The sequence below is a fragment of the Acipenser ruthenus genome, chromosome 5 (genome assembly GCF_902713425.1).
Source record: "Acipenser ruthenus chromosome 5, fAciRut3.2 maternal haplotype, whole genome shotgun sequence".
In the NCBI taxonomy this organism is placed as follows: domain Eukaryota; kingdom Metazoa; phylum Chordata; class Actinopteri; order Acipenseriformes; family Acipenseridae; genus Acipenser; species Acipenser ruthenus.
This window is the reverse complement of record NC_081193.1, coordinates 2,486,105-2,512,599: the sequence shown is the minus strand read 5'-3', so window position 1 is coordinate 2,512,599 and position 26,495 is coordinate 2,486,105. Positions and strand designations below refer to the sequence as shown.

Here is a 26,495-nt window from a genome sequence, read left to right as displayed (position 1 = left end):
AAAACATTGTGTTTTATAGAAATTAAACAATACGCTTTAAATAACAATAACACAAATACCAAATAATACATAATACACACAGGGGCGGGGGGACCCCGTCACAGTATGGTACACACTTTCTCATACGGATAACCGTTCCATGAAGTATGGTAGACAGAGAGATATGAACCCTTGTGAGATACTGTGCAGCATGTGTTCCATGCACAGATACAAGCTGCATCTTGTTTAGTAACCAGCTTGGTTCCAAGGTCTTCATACAATTCAGCAACCCACAATGACAATACTGATTTGGCTTGTTAAGCTCTGCTCCTTCCCACCAGTCCCTAAAAACTTAAAACTAAATAAATACTAACCAGGTCTGCTTATTCATAGTATGCTCCATTATCATTTTCCTGTAAATATTGAGCACAGATTTACACACGTCAACCTGGTCTTCTATGAGCTTGGGGACATCAGGACAAGGTTCAAGTAAGAAGACATTGGAAGAATTTGTCAGGAACACCTTTATTAAAAAAAAAAAAAAAAAAAAATATTAATTTTAATCTTAATTTTACTGAAGGCACCTACAATACAAGTGTCATTGTACAGCTATGGCTAAAAGTTTTGCATCACCCTATACAATTTACTAATTTTGCTTCATAAAGTCAAATGAAACCTACTGGATAATGTTACATTAACATACTGAATTACATACCGCTTTGTAGTTTTCCCATATACTGTCCAAAAACTGAAAAATGTGACATTTCGAAATCTAACATTAAATACTGTACTACTATTATGGCTTCCGGTAGACTTTTGCAATATCATTTTGTAGTTTATTTGATTACATGATGTGAAATAAAATATCTAAATTTTGTTCACACACACACACACATTATATATATATATATATATATATATATATATATATATATATATATATATATATATATATATATATTACACACACACACACACATACATACATACAGTGGTTTGCAGAAGTATTCACACCCTTGCAAAGATTTCACATTTTGTTCAATTACAAATAATGCATGTACAGTTTTTCCAGCAAACTTTTTTTTTTTTATTCAAAGCTGTAGTTGTTAAACTGAACACTGTTATATGAGGAGGAGGTTAAATGTCAGCAAAACCTGCAAAGAAAATGTACAAAATGAAATTTACTGGTTGCATTCAGCCCCTTAAGTCAGTACTTGGTAGAAGCACCTTTTGCAGCAATTACTGCTATGAGTCTTTTTGGATAGGTCTCTACTAGGTTTGCACAGTAGGATGGTGAAATTTTTGCCCATTCTTCACGGGAAAATTGCTCCAGTTCTGATAAGTTTGTTGGGGATCGTCAATGGACTGCAATCTTCAAGTCTCGCTATAAATTTTCGATTGGATTCAAGTCAGGACTTTGACTGGGCCACTCAAGAACATGAATTCTCTTTTTGTTCAACCACTCCAGTGTGGCTTTGGCTTTATGCTTCGGGTCATTGTCCTGCTGAAATGTGAACTTCCTCCTCATTTCAGTCTTGGCTGACTCAAACAGGTTTTCCTCAAGGATTCGCCTGTACTTTGCACCATCTGTTCTCCCCTCTATCCTGACAAGCTTTCCAGTCCCTGCTGAAGAGAAGCATCTTATTGTATTGCTTGTATTGTAACACTTGAAATGTATTTGCTTACGATTGTAAGTCGCCCTGGATAAGGGCGTCTGCTAAGAAATAAATAATAATAATCCCCATAACATGATGCTGCCACCACCATGCTTGACAGTTGGGATGGTGTTGACTGGGTGATGTGCAGTGTGGGGCTTGCGCCAGATACTTGGAATTTAGACCGAAAAGTTCAATTTTTGTCTCGTCAGACCACAAAACATTTTCCCACATGTCTGCAGTATCATCTACATGCTTTTTCGCAAACTCCATACATGCTTTAAGATGAGGCTTTTTGAGTAAAGGCTTCTTTCTTGCCACCCATCCATACAGGCCAGTTTCCTTCTTGCCCGGCAGCTCAGTTTGGGAGGGCGACCTGATCTGGGTAGTGTCTGGGTGGTATGATGCATCTTCCACTTCTTAATGATGGACTTCACTGTACTGAGAGGGATCATCAGCGCCTTTGAAATGTTCTTGTACCCTTCTCCTGATCTGTGCCTCTACCACTTTATCCCCGACTTGTTTCGAAAGCTCCTTGGTCTTCATGGTGGCTTTGTTGGATCACTATGTGAGTTGCAGCTTGAAAGTCCTTATATACCTGAGGGAAATTATCTACAAGTTAAAACACTTTGAGTACACACAGGCTGAACCCATTTTACTAATTTTGTGACCTTTCAAACAAATCATTTGCACCTGAGCTGATTTAGGGCTGCAGTAGCAAAGGGGTTGAATACTTATGCAACTGAGATTAATCTGTTTTTCTCTGTAAATCTTATTTATTTATATTCTATATGCATTTTTTAACTTTATCAATGTGGAGTAGTTTGTGTAGATTGTACATGTAAAGTCTATTTTGAAAGTGTCGTGGAGTATGCTCAGGTGCCAACAAAATGTGAAAACTCTGCAGGGGGGTGAATACTTCTGCAAACCACTGTATGTGTATATTCAAGGATATTCAAGGCCTTTGATATCTTTTTACACCCATCCCCTGATCTGTGCCTTTCAACAACTTTGTCCCGGAGTTCTTTTGAAAGCTCCTTGGTGCTCATGGTTGAGTCTTTGCTTTGAAATGCACTACCCAGCAGAGGGGACCTACAGGAACTGCTGAATTTATCCTGAAATCATGTGAATCACTACAATTTAACACAGATGGAGGCCACTTAACTTGGTATGTGATTTTAAAGGCGATTGGTTACACCTGAGCTAATTTAGGATTGCTATTACAAGGGGGGTGGACACTTATCCAACCAAGCTATTTCAGTTTTTATTTTTAATTAATTTTCTACAAATTTCTAGAATATTTTTTTCACTTGGAATTTGTGGGGTAGGATGTGTAGATAAATGAAAAAAAAAAAACTATTTTAATGCATTTTAATTCCAGGCTATAAGGCAACAAAAGGTGAAAATTTTGAAAGGGGGTGTAGACATTCTATAGGTACTGTATATATATATATATATATATATATATATATATATATATTAACTGTTTTAATAATACAAAAACAATCCCTGACGCTGCATTTTGGCATCCAAGATTTCCCAATCACATGTAGCAATCAACAGGGGTTTAATTTTCCATTTAAGGTGCATGCAGCAATTACATTTTTCCTTGTGTTTAATGAAAAAGGTTAATAAAGATCAGCCATAAGATTAGTTCTTTCACGCATCCCCAGCAATCATCATCAAGGGTGTTCACATTAGAGCATGTGGGTGTATGTTTTAATCTGGTATAGAATTGTCTTCATTCGATTGGCTGTGTTAACAGGGCTGTGGCCCTTGGGGCATCCACTCTGCAAGCTTGCTAAAAATATACCTGTAGCATAGATTGGACCCCAGCTTTGATATCTGCGTTTTCCTCTTCATTAATGCAGCCTCTGCTTACTGCACTGCTGAATGAATATGTTCTCCCCCAGCTAGAAGAGCGCTTGTGACCGGGATACTCTGTAGGCTGAGAAAGCATGACAGCACTCAGGTATTGAGAGCTACACAAATGATCACACTGAATGTAGGAATGCACTCTGTGTACCGCACACTTCCCCAGCTGTATCTGTGATAGAGCCCCCACTTGCACATGGTACAACAAATCACCACTAGCAGAAATTGTTAGTAGACAATTAATTGTAAAAAAAACCCATAGAAAACATTTTTTTTTTAAGCCTGTACCAGGTACCTCCAAATCAGCAGCGGCTATTTTGTAAGGAACAACAACAGTGACGACATGACCTCCATCAATCAGGCCATTGTTGTGTGCCTTGGACCGAGAGACTGTTGTTTCACTGAAGGCAAAGCATGGGATGTCACCAATTGGTTGAATTTTTCACAGCAGTTTTTTTTTGTTGGCCCAATAAACTTTCTGTATAGGACCAGGCACCAAATACAAATCTTAAAAATAGTTTGCATTGGAAATAGGCTCCCATAATGTGAGCCATTCTGAACTTTGTTTTCACTATGATCTACTGTAACTCACAGTGCAGGTGTGTTGTTGTTACCTGTTTGCTGTCTGTCTCTGTTTCCTGCAGAGGATCAGAATGTACTCCTTTCTCCTCTCCCAGCTTGCTCTTTTCTGGTTCAGTCATGAACACAGGCTTATCTTGCAGGATCCACTTCTTGTAAACCTTTATCACCTTTCTTGTTGCAGAAGCCTCACAAGATGGTAACAGGAAAGCCTGGAACATATGAACAAAACGTTAGTTTGCATGCAAGGTGTGTCAGGAATACTGTGTTTTGTAAAAGTGTCCTGGCAATATCTATTACACCTTTGGGTCTTCTGATAGTCAGTGTTTTCCGCCAACATTTCTACTCCTTTAAAAACTGAATTGAAGCCATTTGTGTCTCTCAATCACACTGAGAAACGTGTTCATAGTAAAACTGATTTAATTTTTGAAATTTGAATTTGAAATGTATTTGCTTACGATTGTAAGTCGCCCTGGATAAGGGCGTCTGCTAAGAAATAAATAATAATAATAATAATAATAATAATAATAATAATAATAATAATAATTCACAGGTTTATCTATGAACCAGTAAATGGGCTTTTAAATCGTAAGTCTTACTTTTTCATTTCAAACCAGAAGCGACTCCTTATTTCACAGAAAAAGCCCTGTAAATTAAATTAATTTTACTATTACATGTTTCTCAGTTGTGATTGAGATATACGAGTGGCTTAACAGGTATCAACTGAATTCTTAAAGGAGAGTAGAAAAGTCGTCGGAAAACACAATCAGAAGCCCTAATTATGTAGGCTTTTGATGGTAATCAATTTATAAGAAATAATGTTAATTTAAGGGCAAAACGATTCTCCCATTTTATTTTCCAAAAATCTATATATAAAGATTTTAAAATTGAAAGAAAACTTTCAGATTATTTACTGCTAGTAACTACACATCACCCAGGTCTGAAGATATATTAATGGTTTACAAAAGCTGGGATCTAACCTTTTTTTAGGAAGGATCTTGATCTCAAACTATTTTAAAATGAATCTTTGAGAAGCTGTTCAACACAGAATGTTTTAATTGACAGATTCAAACAATCTGTTTAAGTACATAAACAAATTGCATCGAAGGCATCACTAGAGGGCAGTACAAGCCAAAAACAAACCCATCTTTCCTAAATTCAAGAATTTATATTCAGATTGCACAATGTTATCTCAAAGTTAATGTTAAGTACATAAGCCAAGAACGGTTGAGCTGTGTAATTTTTTTTTTTTTTTGTATTACTTTATTTAACCTTTGTCACAACGATCAAAAGACATATGATTCATTTTGGATGAAGGCCAAATAAACGCACTGATGGAAATGCTTTGCGTGCTGTTAAGGCCATTCTCTAACTGTCACTCTGTTTATCACGATTTCTTGCAGGGGAATTCAAATTGGTTAATTTACAGTACGTACCTGGTGGAAAACTTCATTTACAAAATTCACATTGTCCCTGGTAGACAGCAGAATCCACTGCACCATGTCGTAGACTGTCCGGTGCTCCTCTTCAATGCTGCAAAGGCTGGAGTTACTGAGTCTTCTGTCTGACAGAGTGCTGCTGTTGGAATGGCTCTTGTCCTGCTCGGCGGGTCCATTGCTCTCAGCCTCAGAGTTCTTCTCTTGACTTGTACTGCCTGCAGTAACAGTCTGTGCAGACACAACAAAGGCAGACAGAGAAGGCTGTGATCAAGAATCTTTTAACTGGCTTGTTCACAAGCTTTAGAATTCAACTATTGGATTATATCACTGCTCCTCTCAGAAATTCACTTAATACACTTACACATACTGTACACACATGTGGCAATATATTTTATGTCAAGGGCTTGAAACTAGCACTAGTCTTGCACCTGGTCCTGTCTTTCAGAACTTACCTTGTTTAGTTGTATTAATGAAATGAACAGGTGCCAGGAGTTTGAACAATCAGGCCACTGGTAAATCTGAGGGTACTTAAGGTTTCAGGAGTTATTCATGCAGCTATAAGGGAGGAGCATCACTTAATTAATAATCTAATTGAAGGTATTTCCATATCCTAGAGCAGGGCTAGTGCGAGTTTCAAGCCATGAAAATAAATAATAAATTGCCCAAACCCTCACAAGAAATTGTTCTGGCCAACACAAAAAATATTTGTGAAAGAAGATTGATTTTTGTTTCCCGCAATCGCGCAAAACAGGTCTAACAAACATATTTCTCGTTTTCCTACTGCGCATAACTGTAACGCTACAGTCCAGAACACTGTTTGTGGTGCCAGATTATGAATGTTTCTGAAGTTTTTTCCAGTCCTTCACTCCATTTTCAGTGAAAGCCGGGTCTTTGAACTTCTAAAAAAGGAAAGCAGAAAACCGTATCTGCTTGCTTACTGTATTCTAAATATGAAAACGTAGTTTAATATTCTGATGAATATGAATGGTTTTGCTTACCAAAGACAGTTTTTGGATACACAGGTAAACAAGGTTATGACGGTCCTGTTGCAGTATCACCAAGGTCCAAAATACAGGATTTAGTTGCATTTCAGTGTCATTCGAGGAGACAATGCTTGGCTGGTTTAACGTCCATTCTCCCCGCCGATCTGAGCCCCATATAGATATTTGAAAGTTTACGGTAAGAGTGCAGTTATTTTTTGTTTGCAAATATACCTTTGAAATACGTTGAAATTAAATTGGTGCAGGTACTGCAGGACTGTAGAACAGGTTAACATATTTAAAGGTTTTAAAAAAACAGTGCAGCTTGTTATCCTTACTGGTTTTCTAATTTGCTTAAATAGGCATAATATGTTTTAAAGTTCATTTATTTGGCCGCCTTATGCTGGAAAAAAAGTGTCAAATATATGTAGCATCCCTGAATGAGTTTTGTGCTATAAATTATACAGTACAAGTTCTCAAAAAGATGCAGGAGAATGAATCCGGTTTACAGCTTTTATTTGTGTCCATCAGTCTGACTATTTTTCAAACTCAACACAATGAATGGAACTTAGTATTCAGACTCACTAGTAATAGAGAAATAAAAAACATAGTGCACGTCTTAATATATATAATGTGTGTGTATCTTTGTTGAATTCAATAAATGCAGGGGGAAAAGTGTGGAATAGCCTCCCCAAACAAAAAAACTCACGCGCCGCTTATGGGGACAGACACTAGCATTAGTAATAGATGCAGGGTGTTGGCAGGGATGTTTGAGACAGACACTAGCATTAGTAATAGATGCAGGGTGTTGGCAGGGATGTTTGGGACAGACACTAGCATTAGTAATAGATGCAGGGTACTGGCAGGGCTGTTTACTGGTACTTTAACAAAGCTTGATTCCATCTGCCTTCCAAGGCAATCATTCCTCTGTGTAAAACGCACCCTGCTTTTGGGGTGACAAACTCCTGCTTTCATGTTTTTTTGTCACAGCTGTTTAAAAATACCTGGATTATTTTGGGTAGCACCTCCCCTCCATTCTTAGTGTTTAGAGCTGCTGTGACATACTTCTTTTCCAGAAAGAAGGTCACAAGCCATTTGATAAAAGCAACGCGCGCTGCCAGGAACTGGTCTCTTGTGGAGTAAGTACTCTCCTTGTTCCGAGTCACAGGAAGGTACAGTGGCTTTGGTCTGAGCTGAGGAATATCTAGACAATGAGAAATAGAAAAGTTAACCATGTGCTAACTGCAGTATATATATATATATATATATATATATATATATATATATAAATAAATCAGTGGTTGGAAATTATGGCCTGTGATTAGTTAAAACCTCATCATCGGAGCAAAAATAGATGATTGGTTCACATCACTGCCAGTCCCTCCCCTTTTCAAAGGAACGACTTGCTCTCCTGCACTCACAACAAGAGAAAATGGCTGAACACCGAGTCTGTGATTTAACAGAAAATGAATTACAAAACATACAACAAAAGAATGATGCTCCAAACACTAAAATGGTGATTAAAACATCACTGTTACTGTTTTCTGACTCGACGATGTAAACAAATATGACAGCCGGGATATAAACTGGATTATGCAGCAGTCAGCAAGCCACACGGAGAGCTGGACGCCAGAAAACTTTTATAACTACTGTATGCGGTATGAAAAAACATTTTCTGTTATTTATTTATTTACATGTGCTGTATCAGCTATATTTAAACAAAATATATAAAGTTGTATTTACTATCCAACCTTGCTTCACTTATTTTCTTGACTGATTCATATATTAAATATGTATTGCAGACTCAGCCATACAGTATATATATTTTTAGTAAATATGGACTGGAGAGGAGGGCTATAGTGGAAAATTAAATGCCCCTCGGGAAGACTATTGTTACCTCCAGGGTGCAATGCCCTCAGCCTGCGGCTTCAGGCATTATAGCCCCCTGTCGGTAACTGTAGCCCTCCTCTCCAGTCCATATTTACTTATATATATATAACTAAACTAACATTGTAGGAACATATAGTTTTTATTAAAATATTGTACTTTATTACAGCTATTATAAAGCATGTCTTTGTTTATTCTATGCATACCTCGATGAAATAGGGACAGGATGTATTCAGAACCATGGCTAGCTTCCTTATACTCATCCCAGAACATAATGCACTGTGCTGATGTATACCATAACACAATGCCCGGATTCCAAACTAACCAGATCAAACCGTCATGCAGAACTATTTTTTTCTTGTTTTTTAAAACTATACTCATAAAATAAAGTAGTGAAAGCCTATGTTTACAAATTGCATTTGTGTGTATTACTTGTATTGTAACACTTGAAATGTATTTGCTTACGATTGTAAGTCGCCCTGGATAAGGGCGTCTGCTAAGAAATAAATAATAATAATAATAATAATAAGTGTGGAGTTGAGAATCGTAAATCTTGTAATAGACAAGGTCTAAATAATTACACACCAGAAACCCCATGCATTGGCAGACACCTTATCTAACATGCTTGCCCAGGAGCTCTTCCTGCTTACATGTGTTAGCTGATTCATTTGGTAAAATGCAATTTCTGCTTGAAGCCTTTTCCTGCTTGACTTGCTAAGATAGTTCTGCATCAAGGTTTGTGTTGCAGGGGTCCCCGAGTGGCTCATCCAGCTAAAGCGCTGCCGCTGGGAGCACAGGGTGAGTCACACAGCTTGGACAGCGGCACTTCACGTCCGGGCTGTACAAAGAGACCGAACTGTGCTGGGAACTCCGAAGGGGCGTCACATTAGCTCTGACGCTCCCGGGGTAGGGGATGGGAAACCGGCAGGCATTGCTTCTCCTCATCGCGCAACAGCGAACACTACTGGCCAGACACCGAGCACATTCAGAGTGGATAAGAGGCAGGGCTGATCTCTGTTCTCCAGGATCGGTAGCCCGCCCACCTCTGCTCTGGATTGCTCAGCGTAAAAGCGATTCTGGCTTTAGGCTTGTGAGATCCGAGGATGCTCACATGCTGTGTGGGGAGTTGCTGCGTTGAGGAGAAAAAACATAATTGGACATTCCAAATTGGGGGGGAAAACTAAAAAAAAATAATAATTGGTCACTTAAAAAAAAAAAGCTTTGTGTTGCAGAATGCCTCGATTTGAACCGAGGTCCCCAGATTCTGTGGGCTGCAGTTACCACTGCGACTCAGGCTATAAATATAAAAATGCTTCTGTGTTTTCGACTACACATTATCTGCCTCGCTGCATTGTCAGTGTTACATTTTTATGATTACTTTTATTAGAGGACGTTTTCTTTACGGGAGGTTCAGCCAATTTGTTTAATCGATGACAGGGGGTTAGGTACCATCCCTTATTTGAATATGACAAGCGTCTGAAAATTCAGCGAAGTTCCCTGAGGATACGCAAAGATCAGCGGATTGACTTGCCCCTTAGATTGCTCTTTCGTTGTTGTCTCACTTATTATTTACCAAAACATGTTCGGTTCATGAATATGAATTGATTAAGCATTCTGTAAGTGTGTTAAATATTTAGCTATCTGAATGCCTTCACTCACCTTGTTCAGCAACCACACCGTTTCACAATATAGTACAGCAGTAAGAAGTGCTTTTTCCAAAACTTATTTCATTTGGCATTTATACAAGCATATAAAGTAAAATCTGTTTATGACAGTTATAACAAGGAAACAAACTTAAATGGACCTTACATGTATAAACACATTGAGGGACAATAATTCTGCAAAAATCAAAAAGGTTTTTTTTGTTTTTTTAACGTCCAAGAACAACATTCAACATAGAAACAAGATCTTAAATAATAATCCAGACTTCAGACAACAGCTAATTGTGAATGTTTCTGTTTATCTAAATCCAGGAAAGCAGTAACAATAGGTCCCCCTGTTCTACACTACAGAACTACTCACCCAGCAGTGGCTTGTACACGTTGGTAAGCTTCGTAAATGACGGAAACAAATGAGGAAGGTAGTACTTCTTAAAGAGCGTGAAGAGAAACCTGAAGCCAGTGTCTTTATTCTCTCTGTTCCTCCATTCCAAGCTTGAAGCCTTTATAGGAAAACGAAGAAAAGCTTTTATTAAGGAGCAATTTGATTTGGGCACATCTCACACAAAGAAAAAAGTTGTATCAGAAGGCTGATGGGATTTGTTAAAGCCTGTGGAGTTTTGATATGGAAGTCGTCTTGGCTGATGTATTCTTGTAGTTCAGATTCACTCTGGATCATTTTCGTTTCAGCCATCGTACCTTGGTGACATTTAGAGCATCCCTGTCACCTCAAAAGACGATTCTTGAAATGCATTTTACGACTGTAAGTCACCCTGGATAAGGGCGTCTGCTAAGAAATAAATAATAATAATAATAAAAAGAGCTTTCTGAATCACATCTAACCTTAAAGTACAGTAACAGAACATGCCCCCTGCAGAACTCTCTCTGAATCACATCTAACCTTGAAGTACAGTAACATAACCTGCAGAACTCTCTCTGAATCACATCTAACCTTAAAGTACAGTAACAGAACCTGCAGAACTCTCTCTGAATCACATCTAACCTTGAAGTACAGTAACAGAACCTGCAGAACTCTCTCTGAATCACATCTAACCTTAAAGTACAGTAACAGAACCTGCAGAACTCTCTCTGAATCACGTCTAACCTTGAAGTACAGTAACAGAACCTGCAGAACTCTCTCTGAATCACGTCTAACCTTAAAGTACAGTAACAGAACCTTCAGAACTCTCTCTGAATCACGTCTAACCTTGAAGTACAGTAACAGAACCTGCAGAACTCTCTCTGAATCACGTCTAACCCTGAAGTACAATAACAGAACCTGCAGAACTCTCTCTGAATCACGTCTAACCTTGAAGTACAATAACAGAACCTGCAGAACTCTCTCTGAATCACATCTAACCTTAAAGTACAGTAACAGAACCTGCAGAACTCTCTCTGAATCACGTCTAACCTTAAAGTACAGTAACAGAACCTGCAGAACTCTCTCTGAATCACGTCTAACCTTGAAGTACAGTAACAGAACCTGCAGAACTGTCTCTGAATCACGTCTAACCCTGAAGTACAATAACAGAACCTGCAGAACTCTCTCTGAATCATGTCTAACCCTGAAGTACAGTAACAGAACCTGCAGAACTCTCTCTGAATCACGTCTAACCTTAAAGTACAGTAACAGAACCTGCAGAACTCTCTCTGAATCACGTCTGACCTTAAAGTACAGTAACAGAACCTGCAGAACTCTCTCTGAATCACATCTAACCTTGAAGTACAGTAACAGAACCTGCAGAACTCTCTCTGAATCACGTCTAACCTTAAAGTACAGTAACAGAACCTGCAGAACTCTCTCTGAATCACGTCTAACCTTGAAGTACAGTAACAGAACCTGCAGAACTCTCTCTGAATCACGTCTAACCTTAAAGTACAGTAACAGAACCTGCAGAACTCTCTCTGAATCACGTCTAACCTTGAAGTACAGTAACAGAACCTGCAGAACTCTCTCTGAATCACGTCTAACCTTGAAGTACAATAACAAAATGTCACAAGGCTGGCTGAGCGGTGACGTCAGAACCAGGAAATGAACAAGACAGACAGGATGGATGAAATGGTAAATGTGCTTGCTTGCGCCGGTTTATTGTAAATAAAAGGTTCGAACAAAACACAACACAGGACACGGCACTTACGGCCAAAATAAACAGACAAACAAAACGAACAAACTCTAACAAACAGGGACGAACATTAAACAAACACGTACTGTGCTGGTCCTCCAGCACCACGTAGCAATTGCTCACTATTGTTATTTTTCTCCTCACTCTCTCCCGTTCCTTCGCCCTGAAGACACAACCCCGAGTGAGTGAAACGTGCATCTATATATACAATTGTGCTGGGATTCAATTACCATTTAATTAGTCACTTGAATCCCAGCACGTGAACTAAATCTGTGCAACCCCGTGCTCACATATTATTAACTACTTTAAATGTACATGAAGTGAAGTGCAATCCCCGTGCCTAAATACAATTATACATTTTAAATACTCGTGCTAATTACCCACATTATATCCTGTGTACCAACTACAATACACCAACATTAACACACGCAACATACAACATAAAACACAAAAATGCACACAGGGGCGGGACACATTGCCACACAGAACCTGCAGAACTCTCTCTGAATCACGTCTAACCTTGAAGTACAGTAACAGAACCTGCAGAACTCTCTCTGAATCACGTCTAACCTTGAAGTACAGTAACAGAACCTGCAGAACTCTCTCTGAATCACGTCTAACCTTGAAGTACAGTAACAGAACAGCCCCCTGCAGAACTCTACATCCAGTGGAGGTAAGAAATACTGTACATCAGTAAGGAACACTAGACATGCCACATAGAAGAGATGGACATGGTATTTTTTACATCCACAAGGGGCACGAGTTAATGGTTATAATGTGGTGTACAACATGTACTTAGAGCTTAGACAAGCTCAGAACTGTAGATCTTTAGTGTTAGTTGTAGTTTATGAAGAGCTAGCTAGAATTTTAGGATTGAGACATAATTAAAACAAAAAAAATATATGAAAGCTACAAAGTGGTATGTAATTTAATATGTTAACGTAACGTTATTCAGCAGGTTTCATTCGACTTTATGAAGCAAAATGTGTTAATTCTATAGGGTGATATTTCTTAGCAGATATTTCTTAGCAGATACCCTTATCCAGGGTGACTTACAATTATTACAAGATATCACATTATTTTTACACACAATTACCCATTTATACAGTTGGGTTTTTACTGGAGCAATCTAGGTAAAGTACCTTGCTCAAGGGTACAGCAGCAGTGTCCCCCCACCAGGGATTGAACCCACGACCCTCGTCCAGAGTCCAGAGCCCTAACCACTACTCCACACTGCTGCCCTTGATACAAAACATTTGGCCATAGCTGTACATATGGATTCTAATCTGCAAAGGTAAGTACAAACTTTCAGTTGTAACTACAATGCAAGGTGGGTGAGATTTAAAGCAGTAGATTGATTTGGTTTGCAATCGTAATGTAAGCGCTTTCCTGGAAGATCAGTCTGTATAACGTATCTTTACACTGTAAACTCAGTATAAAATGTCCTCCTTCGTTCCTCACTTCTTACCTGGATAACCATGTTCTTCAGAACAATTTGTAGAAAATAGCACATCTGGTCTTCAGCTACCTTTTCACCTGCCACTGCTGGCACAAGAGGTGTGATTTCTTCAGGAACAACCTTGGCTTCAAGGGGACAGAATGAAATGGAAATTAAGCAGCCAGCTGACTGCACTGCACATAGCTAAACACATGCATAAATTAACTAATGTATACAGTACAGTGTCCAGATAATGTATCGATGAATTACACTAGCAACCAAGCACTCCCAGAGTTGTACTGCATGGTAACTCACCATCCGGAGGGTTACTGTAGGAGCTGGTAATAATAGTATCCAGCGTGCAGGGACCCCTTGAGGAAGTCACTGTTGGAAATCCAGGCACGAGGCAAGCAAAGATTAAACACTGTTCTTCCAAGCAATTTGTCTGCAGTGCTTGAATCCATTGTAAAAATAGTCTGATTCCTTCACATCTTATCTATGTAAAAAAAAAAAACATTTAACATTGTTTTAAATCAAAGAGTATAAGAAGGTCAAAGTTGAAACGCTTTGTAAACTTTCCTTATAGTTCACTCTAGTAATGTATTTGTTTTCCTAATGTAGTGCATGTCTTAGCAGTAATGACTTACCTTAATTGATTTACCTTGTCTCAACATTATAAAGATTATCAAGGCAAGAACCTATTTTGCTAGATTTACAGCAAGTTCAATTAAAACAAAGTTTAAAATATCCTATTAAAAACACAGCAATTCATACATTATTATACAACAACTGGACGCAGCTCTCCCATTGTCTGATAGAGGTCTATTCTCAGTTCTGTTAATAAATCACGGCTGATATGATGGCACTCAAAGACACCTGTTTTAAAACCACTGCTTACTGATGAATCGCTTCACACTCATTAGCATAGTGATCCAAAAAGCTCTACCTTGATTGAGTTTCCAGTGTGCAAAAGCTTCTTCAAAATAGAACCTGAAACGTAAGAAGGCTTGGTTAATTTTTGCAAAATGAAATAATGAAAATGATTTACTGGACTGGGGGCAATACAATATCATTAAAATAATAAATTACTGTACATTCACTATAAGCCCATTCAGTAAATTGAGATCTACGAGGTTCAAAATAATCCTCAGTGAACCTAGATTTGCATTTTAATTGTGTGCAAGGCATGTCTGAGCACCTCAAAAGCCAGGCAAGGTCATGGATACCAGTGGGAGTTACACGTGTAAATTAATTTAAGATATTATTGTATGGACAGATGTAGCTCATTAATATAAATCTTTAGCCATCAAGGAAACTGGATGCATCAGCTAAATGGGTAAATTACACTTTTGTTAACAAGTTTTTGGTCAAGGGGCTGATGACATAAATTGATTATACAAGTTCTACCAGGTCAGAATGGTTCCTCAATCTGTGTATCTTAATATTGCTTAAGAAGGTCAATACATGCTTGAGAAGGTGTCTGAGACTGGTAATGGGGGAATCATTGCAGTGTAACTTTAACAGAGCAAGTAGGATAGGTTGATCCTGTGTGTCACTGTCACAAAGACGGCCAGAGTGGGTGGCGTCAGACCAGACAGGAATTCAAACAAAGAGACGGTGGTTGTGATGAGCTGAGTGCAATGGCTGCACTCAGCGTTTATTAACAAATAAAAGGGTTTTAAACAGCACAAAAACACAGGACACGGCACTTGTAGCCAAAATAAAAGGACAAACAAAAACGGACTAGACAGACAAAACACGGTGAGCAGATTTAACTATTACTATTACTATTACTATTATTATTATTATCTTTACCTCCGTCTCCAATCCCGTTCTCCACTCACCGAACACCTCAACCACCAGTGAGTGAAAATGTGTCTCTATATATACTGTTGTGCTGGGATTCAATTACTAATTAATTATTCACTTGAATCCCAGCACGTGAATTAATTACGTGAAACCCCGTGTTCACATATTATATTTTAAATGCACGTGAAGTGATTTGTGCTCTCCTCGTGCCTAAATACAAATCTACACTTTTTAAACACACGTGAAACACAGACCCGTTTATATCCCGTGTACCAATCTATACACCAACATTAACACACGCACGCAACATACAAATGCACACAGGGACGGGGCACATTGCCACAGTCACATACTTACAATATAAATAGCATGGGCTAGTATGATCTTGTACTCGCTTATATTAAATAGGTGGCAACACAAATGAGTAATATAATTAGAAGGTTAGAGAACATTGTATAGAGTAACTAATAATTAGAAGTCGTTGCTTCACACAAAATGCCAAGCTACCAATTCCTCAACTTTGGTACCGTAGCAGTCTTAAAAAAAAAAAAAAAACACAAAGTGAAATAAATAAAATAATAAGTAAACAAATAAAAACAAAAATACACACGCAAACATAGTGTGTGCAATCCACACTCAACCGAGTCGAAACACGAGCACCATTAACACATAATTAACTAAAACATGTGTTAATGAATAGAATATTTGCACAGGGGCTGAGGGTGCAAGTGAAACACTGAAGAAACCTGTTTTAAAAATATCGTCTCTACTCATTTACTCCAGAACGGTTGACAGGTACTGTATGTGATTATAACTGAGGATATTAATTCCTTCAAGTTATTTACTGCACAGGAAACTGAACAGAAGCACTGCATAATTGAATACAAAATTAGCATTTTAAGTGAGCATTGAATTTTAATTTTTATTTACCTGTTCTCTCTGCTGCCAATAACTTTCATTTTGTACAATTAGTTTACTGTAGGCCTGTTTCTCCTGATTTTTCTTTTTCAAGAGTTATTATAATTACAGTATAAACTAGAAGAGAGGAGAAAGGGCTTGGTTAGCTGTGAATAGCTGTGGCTGATCACGATAACGACACACCAGTGGGGTTTAGGATTTCTGAAACGGAGAAGCTCATTGGGGTTTTTTGGGTTGAAAGTATGTGGTTTGTGATGTTATCTCTGAAGTGTATTATCTTGATTGTGCAGGGGATTTACTTTTATTCACTCACAAACAAAATAATCAAAAGTGTGAGCTTGACAGCACTACTTCCATCAAGTTAATAAAAATGATATAGCCAATTTACACATGTAGCCTCTATAACCTTGAATGACTATATTTGTCATAAGCAAAATGGAAACTCTAATGCTAACTGTGCAATAAGTACCAACATGTTTACATGTCAAACATCAAGCAGCATAGTAATCCCAGTCTCTGCCTTGAATAACAGTGCAAAGCTGCAGCTAGCCCCTCAAGAGAGTTCAGCACATGATATGCCTGATTCACAATTATTGTCAGAAGGCTTCGAAAGATATTAAAGCACTGGAAAATCCACTAACTGAGCATCTGTAGATTATATTGTGCAGAAGTATGTGTGATGCCTCCATATATGCATTCAGGATCTCAGCACCAGGAAAACTACTGTCTACTGTACCATTTACAATTATAAATTACAATCTAAACCGATGCAGCGACTCAGGACTTACATCTCATATAAGGCAATATTCACAAAGCATTGGCATATCAGGATTTAAATATGCTCTGCATTTACCAGAAGACTAATGTTTCTGGCACACAACACATTGCCCAGACTTGAATATAAAGATAATGTACTGCTAGAGTTTTGCATGCCATGCAAATTGCATGCACACTTCATTGATTTGCATGCGCTTGTTTCATCACTGTCCATTCAAATCTTCCATCTCTTTTCATAAAAGAAAGCAAAATATGTTCTGACTGGTTTATTACACACAATGAAGTGGCTGTTTCCATGTTTACTAATTGTATAACTGATATTAAACTTTGGATGCATCACATTTTTATTGCAATTGAACTGTGATATGACTGAGGTCATGTTACGAGGTTCTCCGCACCAACTGCATAAATCTAACAGTTTAAGCATGGCTATCGTTTTGCTCTAAAATGAAAAATTTGGGGTTCATTTTTTACCCTAGCTTAAATTCTCATGTACGGAATATCACCAAGATGTCCTTTTTTCATGTTAGGCATATCGCCCGGCTATGCCCTTTTCTCTCTATGCCTGCTGCGGAGAAACTGGTTGATGCCTTTGTCTCATCCAGACTTGACTACTGTAATGCCCTGCTTGTTGGGGTTTCCAAGAACACCCTTCAACAAATTGCAGTATGTTCAAAACTCAGCAGCCAGGGTTTTGACTAAGTCTCGATCTGGTGATCATATCACCCCTGTTCTGGAATCCTTTCACTGGCTTCCTGTTAAGTTTTGTATTGATTAAAAAAAAAAAAAAATCTCGCTATTGACTTTTTAGGCTTTGAAGGGTGTGTCTCCCCTTATATAACTGACCTTTTGTCTATTTATACCCCTAGAGGCAATTTGCGGTCCACTGATGTTGGACTCTAATGTGTTCCCATGGCCAGATTACGAACATGTGGGTGATCGGTCCTTCGGTTCCTATGCCCCTATGTTGTGGAACACCCTTCCCAAAGAAATCAGGGACTCTGAATCCTTCTGTGTTTTTAAATCTCACTTTTTTTAGATTTAATGTTTGATATTTTTCTTATTGTTTATTTTTATTTTGTGATCTTACGTATAGCGGTTTGTGATGACTTGACATGAAAGGCGCTTTATAAAATTATTATTATTATTATTATTATTATTATTATTATTATTATTATTATTATTATTATTATTATTAATAATAATAATAATAATAATAATAATAATAATAAATTGGTTTTGACACAACTGTATGGAATTCTTAGAAGCAACAATAAGGAGGCTTGGTGGTCCAATGGTTAAAGAAAGGGGCTTGTTACCAGGAAGTTCCAGGTTCAATCTCAGCTCAGCCGCTGACTCACTGTGTGTGACCCTGAGCAAGTCACTTAACCTCCTTGTGCTCAGTCCTTCGGATGAGACGGAAAACCAAAGTCCTATTGTAAGTGACTCTGCAGCAGCAGTTGTGATACACAGTTCACACCCTAGTAGTCTCTGCAAGTCGCTTTGGATAAAAGTGTCTGCTAAATTACTAAGTAATAATAACACTGAGGAGGTTTAGCTTACACCAACACTTACTCCTAGGCGAATAATGCTCATTTCTGTTGTAAGCTAATTCTGAATATAGCCTAAACCGAAAAGATTTTCAGTGTGGAATAAATCTGAACTTGCTCCTGAACACAGGATGCAAAATTTGTATTTCTATTTAAACTTCAGACATTATTATGGTTTTATTATATTCTGCCTAATAAAAGCTACAGAAATAGAGTGTTATATCTCTACTAAACGTAATACAGTGTATTTTAATTTAGTGTGAAGAACTGTAATTTGATGAACAACACAGAATACGAGTGTCAATGCCTCATTTTTTTAGCAGAGACAAGCGACTGCAGTGGGATAGCCAACTTACTGTATTCTCAAAGTGGTTTTAGTTTTCAAAATGTTTTAGGTAAGAAAACATTTTTTTTATGCAAACTCTAGATGTGTAAAGGAGGCTGTGTGGTCCAGTGGTGAAAGAAAAGGGCTTGTAACCAGGAGGTCCCTGGTTCAAATCCCACCTCAGCCACTGACTCATTGTGTGACCCAGAGCAAGTCACTTAACCTCCTTGTGCTCTGTCTTTCGCGTGAGACGTAGTTGTAAGTGACTCTGCAGCTGATGCATAGTTCACACACCCTAGTCTCTGTAAGTCGCCTTGGATAAAGGCGTCTGCTAAATAAACAAATAATAATAATAATAATAACTTACTTGTGCACCATCCTGTGAAATGTGGACGTGAATCCAATAACACATGTCTAAGTGTTAAAATACATTATTTAAATATTTTTGCTGTATGTTTTTTGTGCCCTATGCCAAAAATAAATAATCTGATAAAGATGTCAGATTTGCACAGGGTACTCCAGGGTTCCGCATTCAGTCTCACAGAGCTATTTACTAAAACAACATATGTATTGGATAATAAATGATACAAGCCATGTGTTTTAATTTATTAAGGCAATAAGCCAGGTCATGTTATGCCATGCTTAATCCTTTTATTGCCTATATGGGTCTTAGACATAACAGATGTTTCAATGGTGGGTCATTCCATGCCAACTCAACAAGTGCCATTTCCCATCCATCTCAAATTTTCCAAGAAAAATTCACCTGGGGGTTTTCAGACACGCTGAGCTCAGAAATGTTCTACTCGTAATGAATAGGGCTTTTCAGAAAAAAAATACTAGGAGCACCCTACTCACGTCTGGCAAATTGCGAGACGAAGGGTAACTGATGAGTTTTATTCAAATTTTAGCCTAACCCTTTACCCTTTACCCTGTAGGGGATGTGGGTCCTACAATGTAAGTATTGCTGTAAGACCCTTAGGTACCAGTCTTCCAAATTCTGTGAAAAACATTTGGTTTCAAGTCCCACCACTGGTCAATAATCCCCCTTGAAATTTGAATTTTTGCTATTTGTACCAAGTTTAGGCTGTGATAACTTGCGTGGGGGCACTCCAAAAAATCATCCAAAGATATGTCTGGATAGATGTTAATGAGATCTACAAGCATCCAGGGATTTTGGATTTTTGGCAGATTTTTGAAGTTGCATTTGTCATGCATTCGAGCATTGGTTATGGCCACTTTGGTGAAGTTAAAAGTACCACATAGTTCTATCCAAACTGGCTATATCTTCAACTTTGCATTCTCTGAGGATGGACGGGCAACGAAATGTTCCTTTTCTGGTTGAGTTGGCGTGGAATGACCCTGCTGTACTAAAAACAACACACTTGGCTTGCAGGTAAAAAGTAATTTTAAATACCTTACCTATACTGTGAAATTGCCATCTATAGTATATTCTTTCCGGCAGAAGTTGAAGAATTTTCTGTAAAAGAAAAAAAAAAAAACTATCATATTATTTGATTATTTATAGCAGCAATGTCTGTCCTGCTACTGAGTTACAGTACATATGCAATTGCTCAGCATTAACAGCTATTAAAATGTCTGGGATGATTGATCCTTCATTTTTATCCCATTGGAGAACCACACTTGAACACAATAGACACTGGATATATTTTCTACAGGGGTGCATGACCTTTTACTTGTTTTTTTTTTATATTTACTCATACTGGGATGGCTCTTTCTATGTACTATTACTGTTTGTATACATCTTTATATGGCGGACCCTTTCAACTCTTTATTCATTTATGAATATATTCATTTTTGAGAAAGATGAAAAATATTTGTTCGGATGCAACGCTTCCTTTCATTACACTAGTATACTCAATCTGAATTTGCTTCTACTGGTCTTTTTATGTAAGGAATACGACTTCCTGAAATCAGATGTGTGTGGGGTGATTGAGTTTTTAATCTGCAGTGCAGAAGGTCACTGGTTTAAGACCTCTTACTGACACCTCAGTCAGCCTAGCTGTGAATCAGCGGTTGCTCAACACTAAAGCCCTTCATTGTCACACAGTCTCTAGAAGTGCCTGCCCTTTCAGAGCAAACTACTCTGGAAGCGACACTCCTTGTTTCCATCGCCAAGATTTTTATATTAAAAAACAACGTACTTTTAAAAAGGCACAGCATGCTTTTTTTTTGTTAAGCCATCACCTTACTTTAATGACCATCAATGATCTCTCCTGTCTTCTGAGTGATTCTCAAACATGAAACAGTCCCAGGCAAGAAGAACCCCTGCTGTGTGTAACAATGGTATTTACTGGCTGATACAATATGCAATGCTGAGTGTCTTACCAAAGCTAAACACACAGCATTGCTGGCATTTCTTTAAACCATTATATCCCTCTTGGCATTCAGATTCAGTATTACAACACAAAATCCTTCCGGTGGTTGACAGTTCTTTGAAGATGCCTTATTCACACTCTTAGCGTTCCAACCACAGTTTGTTCATGACTGAAAATAGTTTTGAAAGTTATATATAGTGTTCTGCGTTTTCGGTTTCTATCTTTAAAAAAAAAATTCGGGAATTTTTCGGAGTTTATTTGACATATATTAAAATAGGGATACAATTGGTAAAAAATAGTTTTTAATTGAAACATCAGTAAAAATCAGGGGGAGAAAATCTCAGTATACACACTTTACATGTGGAATATGATGTGTAGCAGTTCTGGTTTCTCATTAGGTTTAATGTCGCTGGCATGTCTGATAAAGCACAATGTGGCACAAGTCAAAGCCACATTTTCCTAAGTTAGCTGGTACTTTGCTAACATTTGGGCAATCGCTGTGCTGACGGAAACAGTATCTACAGAAGGTATGAACATGACATCAGCACAAAACAAGCCAGGTTTATTCACCTTGAAATCATAAAAATAAAATAAAATTGGACAGAACTGGGTGGTGCAAGCCATCGGAGGACACGTCAAAAATCATACTGGACATTTCCATCAATGCGTTCCATGTAAGTTTACCAACTAAAGCATCACAATTTTCTGTCAAATATTTATGAAAAAGATTGTTGGCGTTAGGCAGTGTTTTAGCTGATGGACAGACAGTACTGTCGCACAAAGTCACCAATACATACCTCTGCAATAAACAGTGGCTGTCCAGCAAAGCACAGCGCTCTGACAAACTCATCAACACAGCCATTCTGCGATCTCTTTTTATAAAAGTGTGTGTAAAAGCTGCATAAATGGACAGCTTGTCTCTCAGTTCACTTTCTTGTTTTAGTTTAATGTGTCTCTTATTTTTCAGTATGTTCTTTTATTATCAGCGCAAACATGTACCTCGATGCAGCAGTATTTGCAGCGCTATGCATCCTCTGCCTCATCTGACCCACTTCTGCTATTTTTGCTTTTTGTATACTTTGAAACATTTATTTTCTTTTGAATATTCATAAACTGATTTACATTTTCTCCTCATTCCTCATCCACTAAAAATATTATACTTTCGTGTAAGTATTTCAATTTAGTTTTTGATCAAGCTAGTAGTTACTACGCCCAGCAATTGCCACAATAATCAGACTTTAATTGGCCAACATAATCAGGTGATAGTGTGTTTGTGAAGTGACAGAGAACCACAGTTAAACTAAACTGAAATTATTTTTTTGAGGATGCAACATCGACAATGGATAATTGCAAAGCATACGACATGGTTTATTTGATTTCCAGAAAGCTTTTGACAAAGTCCAGCATAAAAGATTATTATTATTATTATTATTATTATTATTTATTTATTAGCAGACGCCCTTATCCAGGGTGACTTACAATTGTTACAAGATATCACATTATTTTTACATACAATTGCCCATTTATACAGTTGGGTTTTTACTGAAGCAATCTAGGTAAAGTACCTTGCTCAAAGGATTAATTCTCAAACTGAACACAGTAGGGATTCAAGGAAATGCATGCACGTGGATTAGGGAGTGGATAACATGTAGAAAATCAGAAAGTACTTATTAGAGGAGAAACCTCAAAATGGAGCAAGGTAACCAGTGGTGTACCACAGGGATCAGTATTAGGTCCTACTATTCCTAAATCTACATTAATGATTTAGATTCTGGTATAGTAAGCAACCTTAAGAACATAAGAACGTTTACAAACGAGAGGAGGCCATTCAGCACATCTTGCTCGTAGTAGCTTATTGATCCCAGAATCTCATCAAGCAGCTTCTTGAAGGATCCCAGGGTGTCAGCTTCAACAACATTACTGGGGAGTTGGTTCCAGACCCACACAATTCTGTGTAAAAAAGTGCCTCCTATTTTCTGTTCTGAATGCCCCTTTAACTAATCTCCATTTGTGACCCCTGGTCCTTGTTTCTTTTTTCAGGTCGAAAAAGTCCCCTGGGTCGACATTGTCAATACCTTTTAGTATTTTGAATGCTTGAATCAGATCACCGCATAGTCTTCTTTGTTCAAGACTGAATGGATTCAATTATTTTAGCCTGTCTGCACACGACATGCCTTTTAACCCCGGGATAATTCTGGTTGCTCTTCTTTGTACTCTTTCTAGAGCAGCAATATCCTTTTTGTAACGAGGTGACCAGAACTGAACACAATATTCTAGGTGAGGTCTTACTAATGCATTGTAAATAATTCACTGTCATGTTTGTAAACCAGCGCAATCTTAGTTTCAAATAATTCACTACATTCCATTGAATAAAAAATGTAGCTACAGTACATAGTATAGGCTAATTACAATATGTTGTCATATTAACAAGTCACCATGAGTAAAGCACATATCAGGAGTAATAAAGTGCTGCACAAAAATGTGTGATTGCAGTGCTCTTCACTTCAATAATATAAAAAACAATACCATAAACAGAATAACAACCAACACAATGACGGTTGGGCACTACAGTCTAGCAGCAGAACATGGCTTCTGTGATAAGAAGCACTTGACCCCCCAGTGACTTATTATCCTTGTAATCATTTGAGTCAAACAAAGAGGATAAGAAATGAAATTTCACTTAGTCTTGTAGATGTTGAGCAATGATATTTCACTTAGTCTTGTAGATGTCAATGAATGAGATTTCACTTAGTCTTGTAGATGTTAATGAATGAGATTTCACTTACTCTTGTAGACGTCAATGCATGAGATTTCACTTAGTCTTGTAGATGTCAATGCATGAGATTTCATTTAGTCTTGTAGATGTCAACGCATGAGATTTCACTTAGTCTTGTAGATGTTAAGCAATCAGATTTCACTTAGTCCTGTAGATGTTAATGAATGAGATTGCACTTAGTCTTGTAGATGTCAATGTAAGAGATTTCACTTAGTCTTGTAGATGTTAATGCATGAGATTTCACTTAGTCTTGTAGATGTTAAGCAATGAGATTTCACTTAGTCTTGTAGATGTCAATGTATGAGATTTCACTTAGTCTTGTAGATGTTAAGCAATGAGATTTCACTTAGTCTTGTAGATGTCAATGCATGAGATTTCACTTAGTCTTGTAGATGTCAACGCATGAGATTTCACTTAGTCTTGTAGATGTTAAGCAATCAGATTTCACTTAGTCCTGTAGATGTTAATGAATGAGATTGCACTTAGTCTTGTAGATGTTAAGCAATGAGATTTCACTTAGTCTTGTAGATGTTAAGCAATGAGATTTCACTTAGTCTTGTAGATGTCAATGCATGAGATTTCACTTAGTCTTGTAGATGTTAAGCAATGAGATTTCACTTAGTCTTGTAGATGTTAAGCAATGAGATTTCACTTAGTTGTAGATGTGAATGTATGAGATTTCACTTAGTCTTGTAGATGTCAACGCATGAGATTTCACTTAGTCTTGTAGATGTCAATGTATGAGATTTCACTTAGTCTTGTAGATGTTAAGCAATGAGATTTCACTTAGTCTTGTAGATGTCAATGTATGAGATTTCACTTAGTCTTGTAGATGTCAACGCATGAGATTTCACTTAGTCTTGTAGGATGTCAATGCATGAGATTTCACTTAGTCTTGTAGATGTCAACGCATGAGATTTCACTTAGTCTTGTAGATGTCAATGTATGAGATTTCACTTAGTCTTGTAGATGTTAAGCAATGAGATTTCACTTAGTCTTGCAGATGTCAATACATGAGATTTCACTTAGTCTTGTAGATGTTAAGCAATGAGATTTCACTTAGTCTTGTAGATGTTAAGCAATGAGATTTCACTTTGTCTTGTAGATGTCAATGTATGAGATTTCACTTAGTCTTGTAGATGTCAATGTAAGAGATTTCACTTAGTCTTGAAGATGCTGAGCAATGACATTTCACTTAGTCTTGTAGATGTTAAGCAATGAGATTTCACTTTGTCTTGTAGATGTTAAGCAATGAGATTTCACTTAGTCTTGTAGATGTTAAGCAATGAGATTTCACTTAGTCTTGTAGATGTCAATGTATGAGATTTCACTTAGTCTTGTAGATGTTAAGCAATGAGATTTCACTTAGTCTTGTAGGATGTCAATGCATGAGATTTCACTTAGTCTTGTAGATGTCAACGCATGAGATTTCACTTAGTCTTGTAGATGTCAATGTATGAGATTTCACTTAGTCTTGTAGATGTTAAGCAATGAGATTTCACTTAGTCTTGCAGATGTCAATACATGAGATTTCACTTAGTCTTGTAGATGTTAAGCAATGAGATTTCACTTAGTCTTGTAGATGTTAAGCAATGAGATTTCACTTAGTCTACGAGTGAATCTGCAGTTCTAATCTAGTACTCTGTACTAACTTTAACAACTTATTTTATCTTCCTAATTATGACTACCTTTGTGTCACCAAAAAGATTTTGTGGAAACATGTTTTGCAGCTTTATTCTGTGTTACTGTAGATTAAAAGTTCTTAATGTCTTTGTGCAGCGCGGTTAGAAAGGGTTGTATTATTATTATTATTATTAGTTTATATCTAAAGCAAATGTACTGTCTTACATGGAGTCTGCTTTTTAATGCATTCATAAAACCTGTAAGCATACATGACAACACAAAAATATATTTAATATTTCAGCTTTTAGAAAGCACAGTGGGCAAGTACAAAAGCAAAGGCACACTTCAGTCAGAGAGGTATACAATCGCTGCCTTTGCTTTAAATATGACTCGCATGTGTGTAGTATTTGTATCTGTATTTAAGCAATAGATTATGAATATAAAACCAGAAGGAATGCATGTGAACTTCAGCTTGCCGTTCAACTTACTTCAAAAAGAAAGAGAATGGAGTCCAGCTCCTCCCTTTGGGATTTATTCCCTGAAAAACAAATGTAAACAAGACATTGTCAGCAGGGTCTACTCTATGCAAAGAACACATTTTTTTTCCATACTGTAGCCCTCCACTGTGTTTTACACCTGTTTTGCAATCCACAGTTTTAGTTTTAGCTGTGACAGATTTGCCACACCAACAACCCAAACACTCCTGCTACTATTACTGCAGTAGATGGCTATACAGCTCTGGCCAACAGTTTGCATCACCCTATAGAA

At 37.5% G+C, this 26,495-nt stretch overlaps 1 protein-coding gene across 3 annotated transcripts in view; it reads right to left on the bottom strand.

The window, feature by feature from the left end:
* The window catches only part of LOC117402736 (ral GTPase-activating protein subunit alpha-2-like), a 179,479-nt gene that overhangs the window by 135,792 nt on the left and 17,192 nt on the right, over window positions 1-26,495 (bottom strand). For all 3 annotated transcript variants that reach the window (XM_034004162.3, XM_034004163.3, XM_034004164.3), the window contains exons 3-13: window positions 26,216-26,265; window positions 20,412-20,469; window positions 14,560-14,603; window positions 13,929-14,109; window positions 13,644-13,759; window positions 10,417-10,555; window positions 7,512-7,711; window positions 5,525-5,755; window positions 4,124-4,300; window positions 3,448-3,582; window positions 354-502 (exon numbers count right to left, since the gene is read on the bottom strand). In XM_034004162.3, the coding sequence (XP_033860053.3) occupies window positions 354-502; window positions 3,448-3,582; window positions 4,124-4,300; window positions 5,525-5,755; window positions 7,512-7,711; window positions 10,417-10,555; window positions 13,644-13,759; window positions 13,929-14,109; window positions 14,560-14,603; window positions 20,412-20,469; window positions 26,216-26,265 (1,480 nt within the window). The remainder of the gene's footprint in view (window positions 1-353; window positions 503-3,447; window positions 3,583-4,123; window positions 4,301-5,524; window positions 5,756-7,511; window positions 7,712-10,416; window positions 10,556-13,643; window positions 13,760-13,928; window positions 14,110-14,559; window positions 14,604-20,411; window positions 20,470-26,215; window positions 26,266-26,495) is intronic.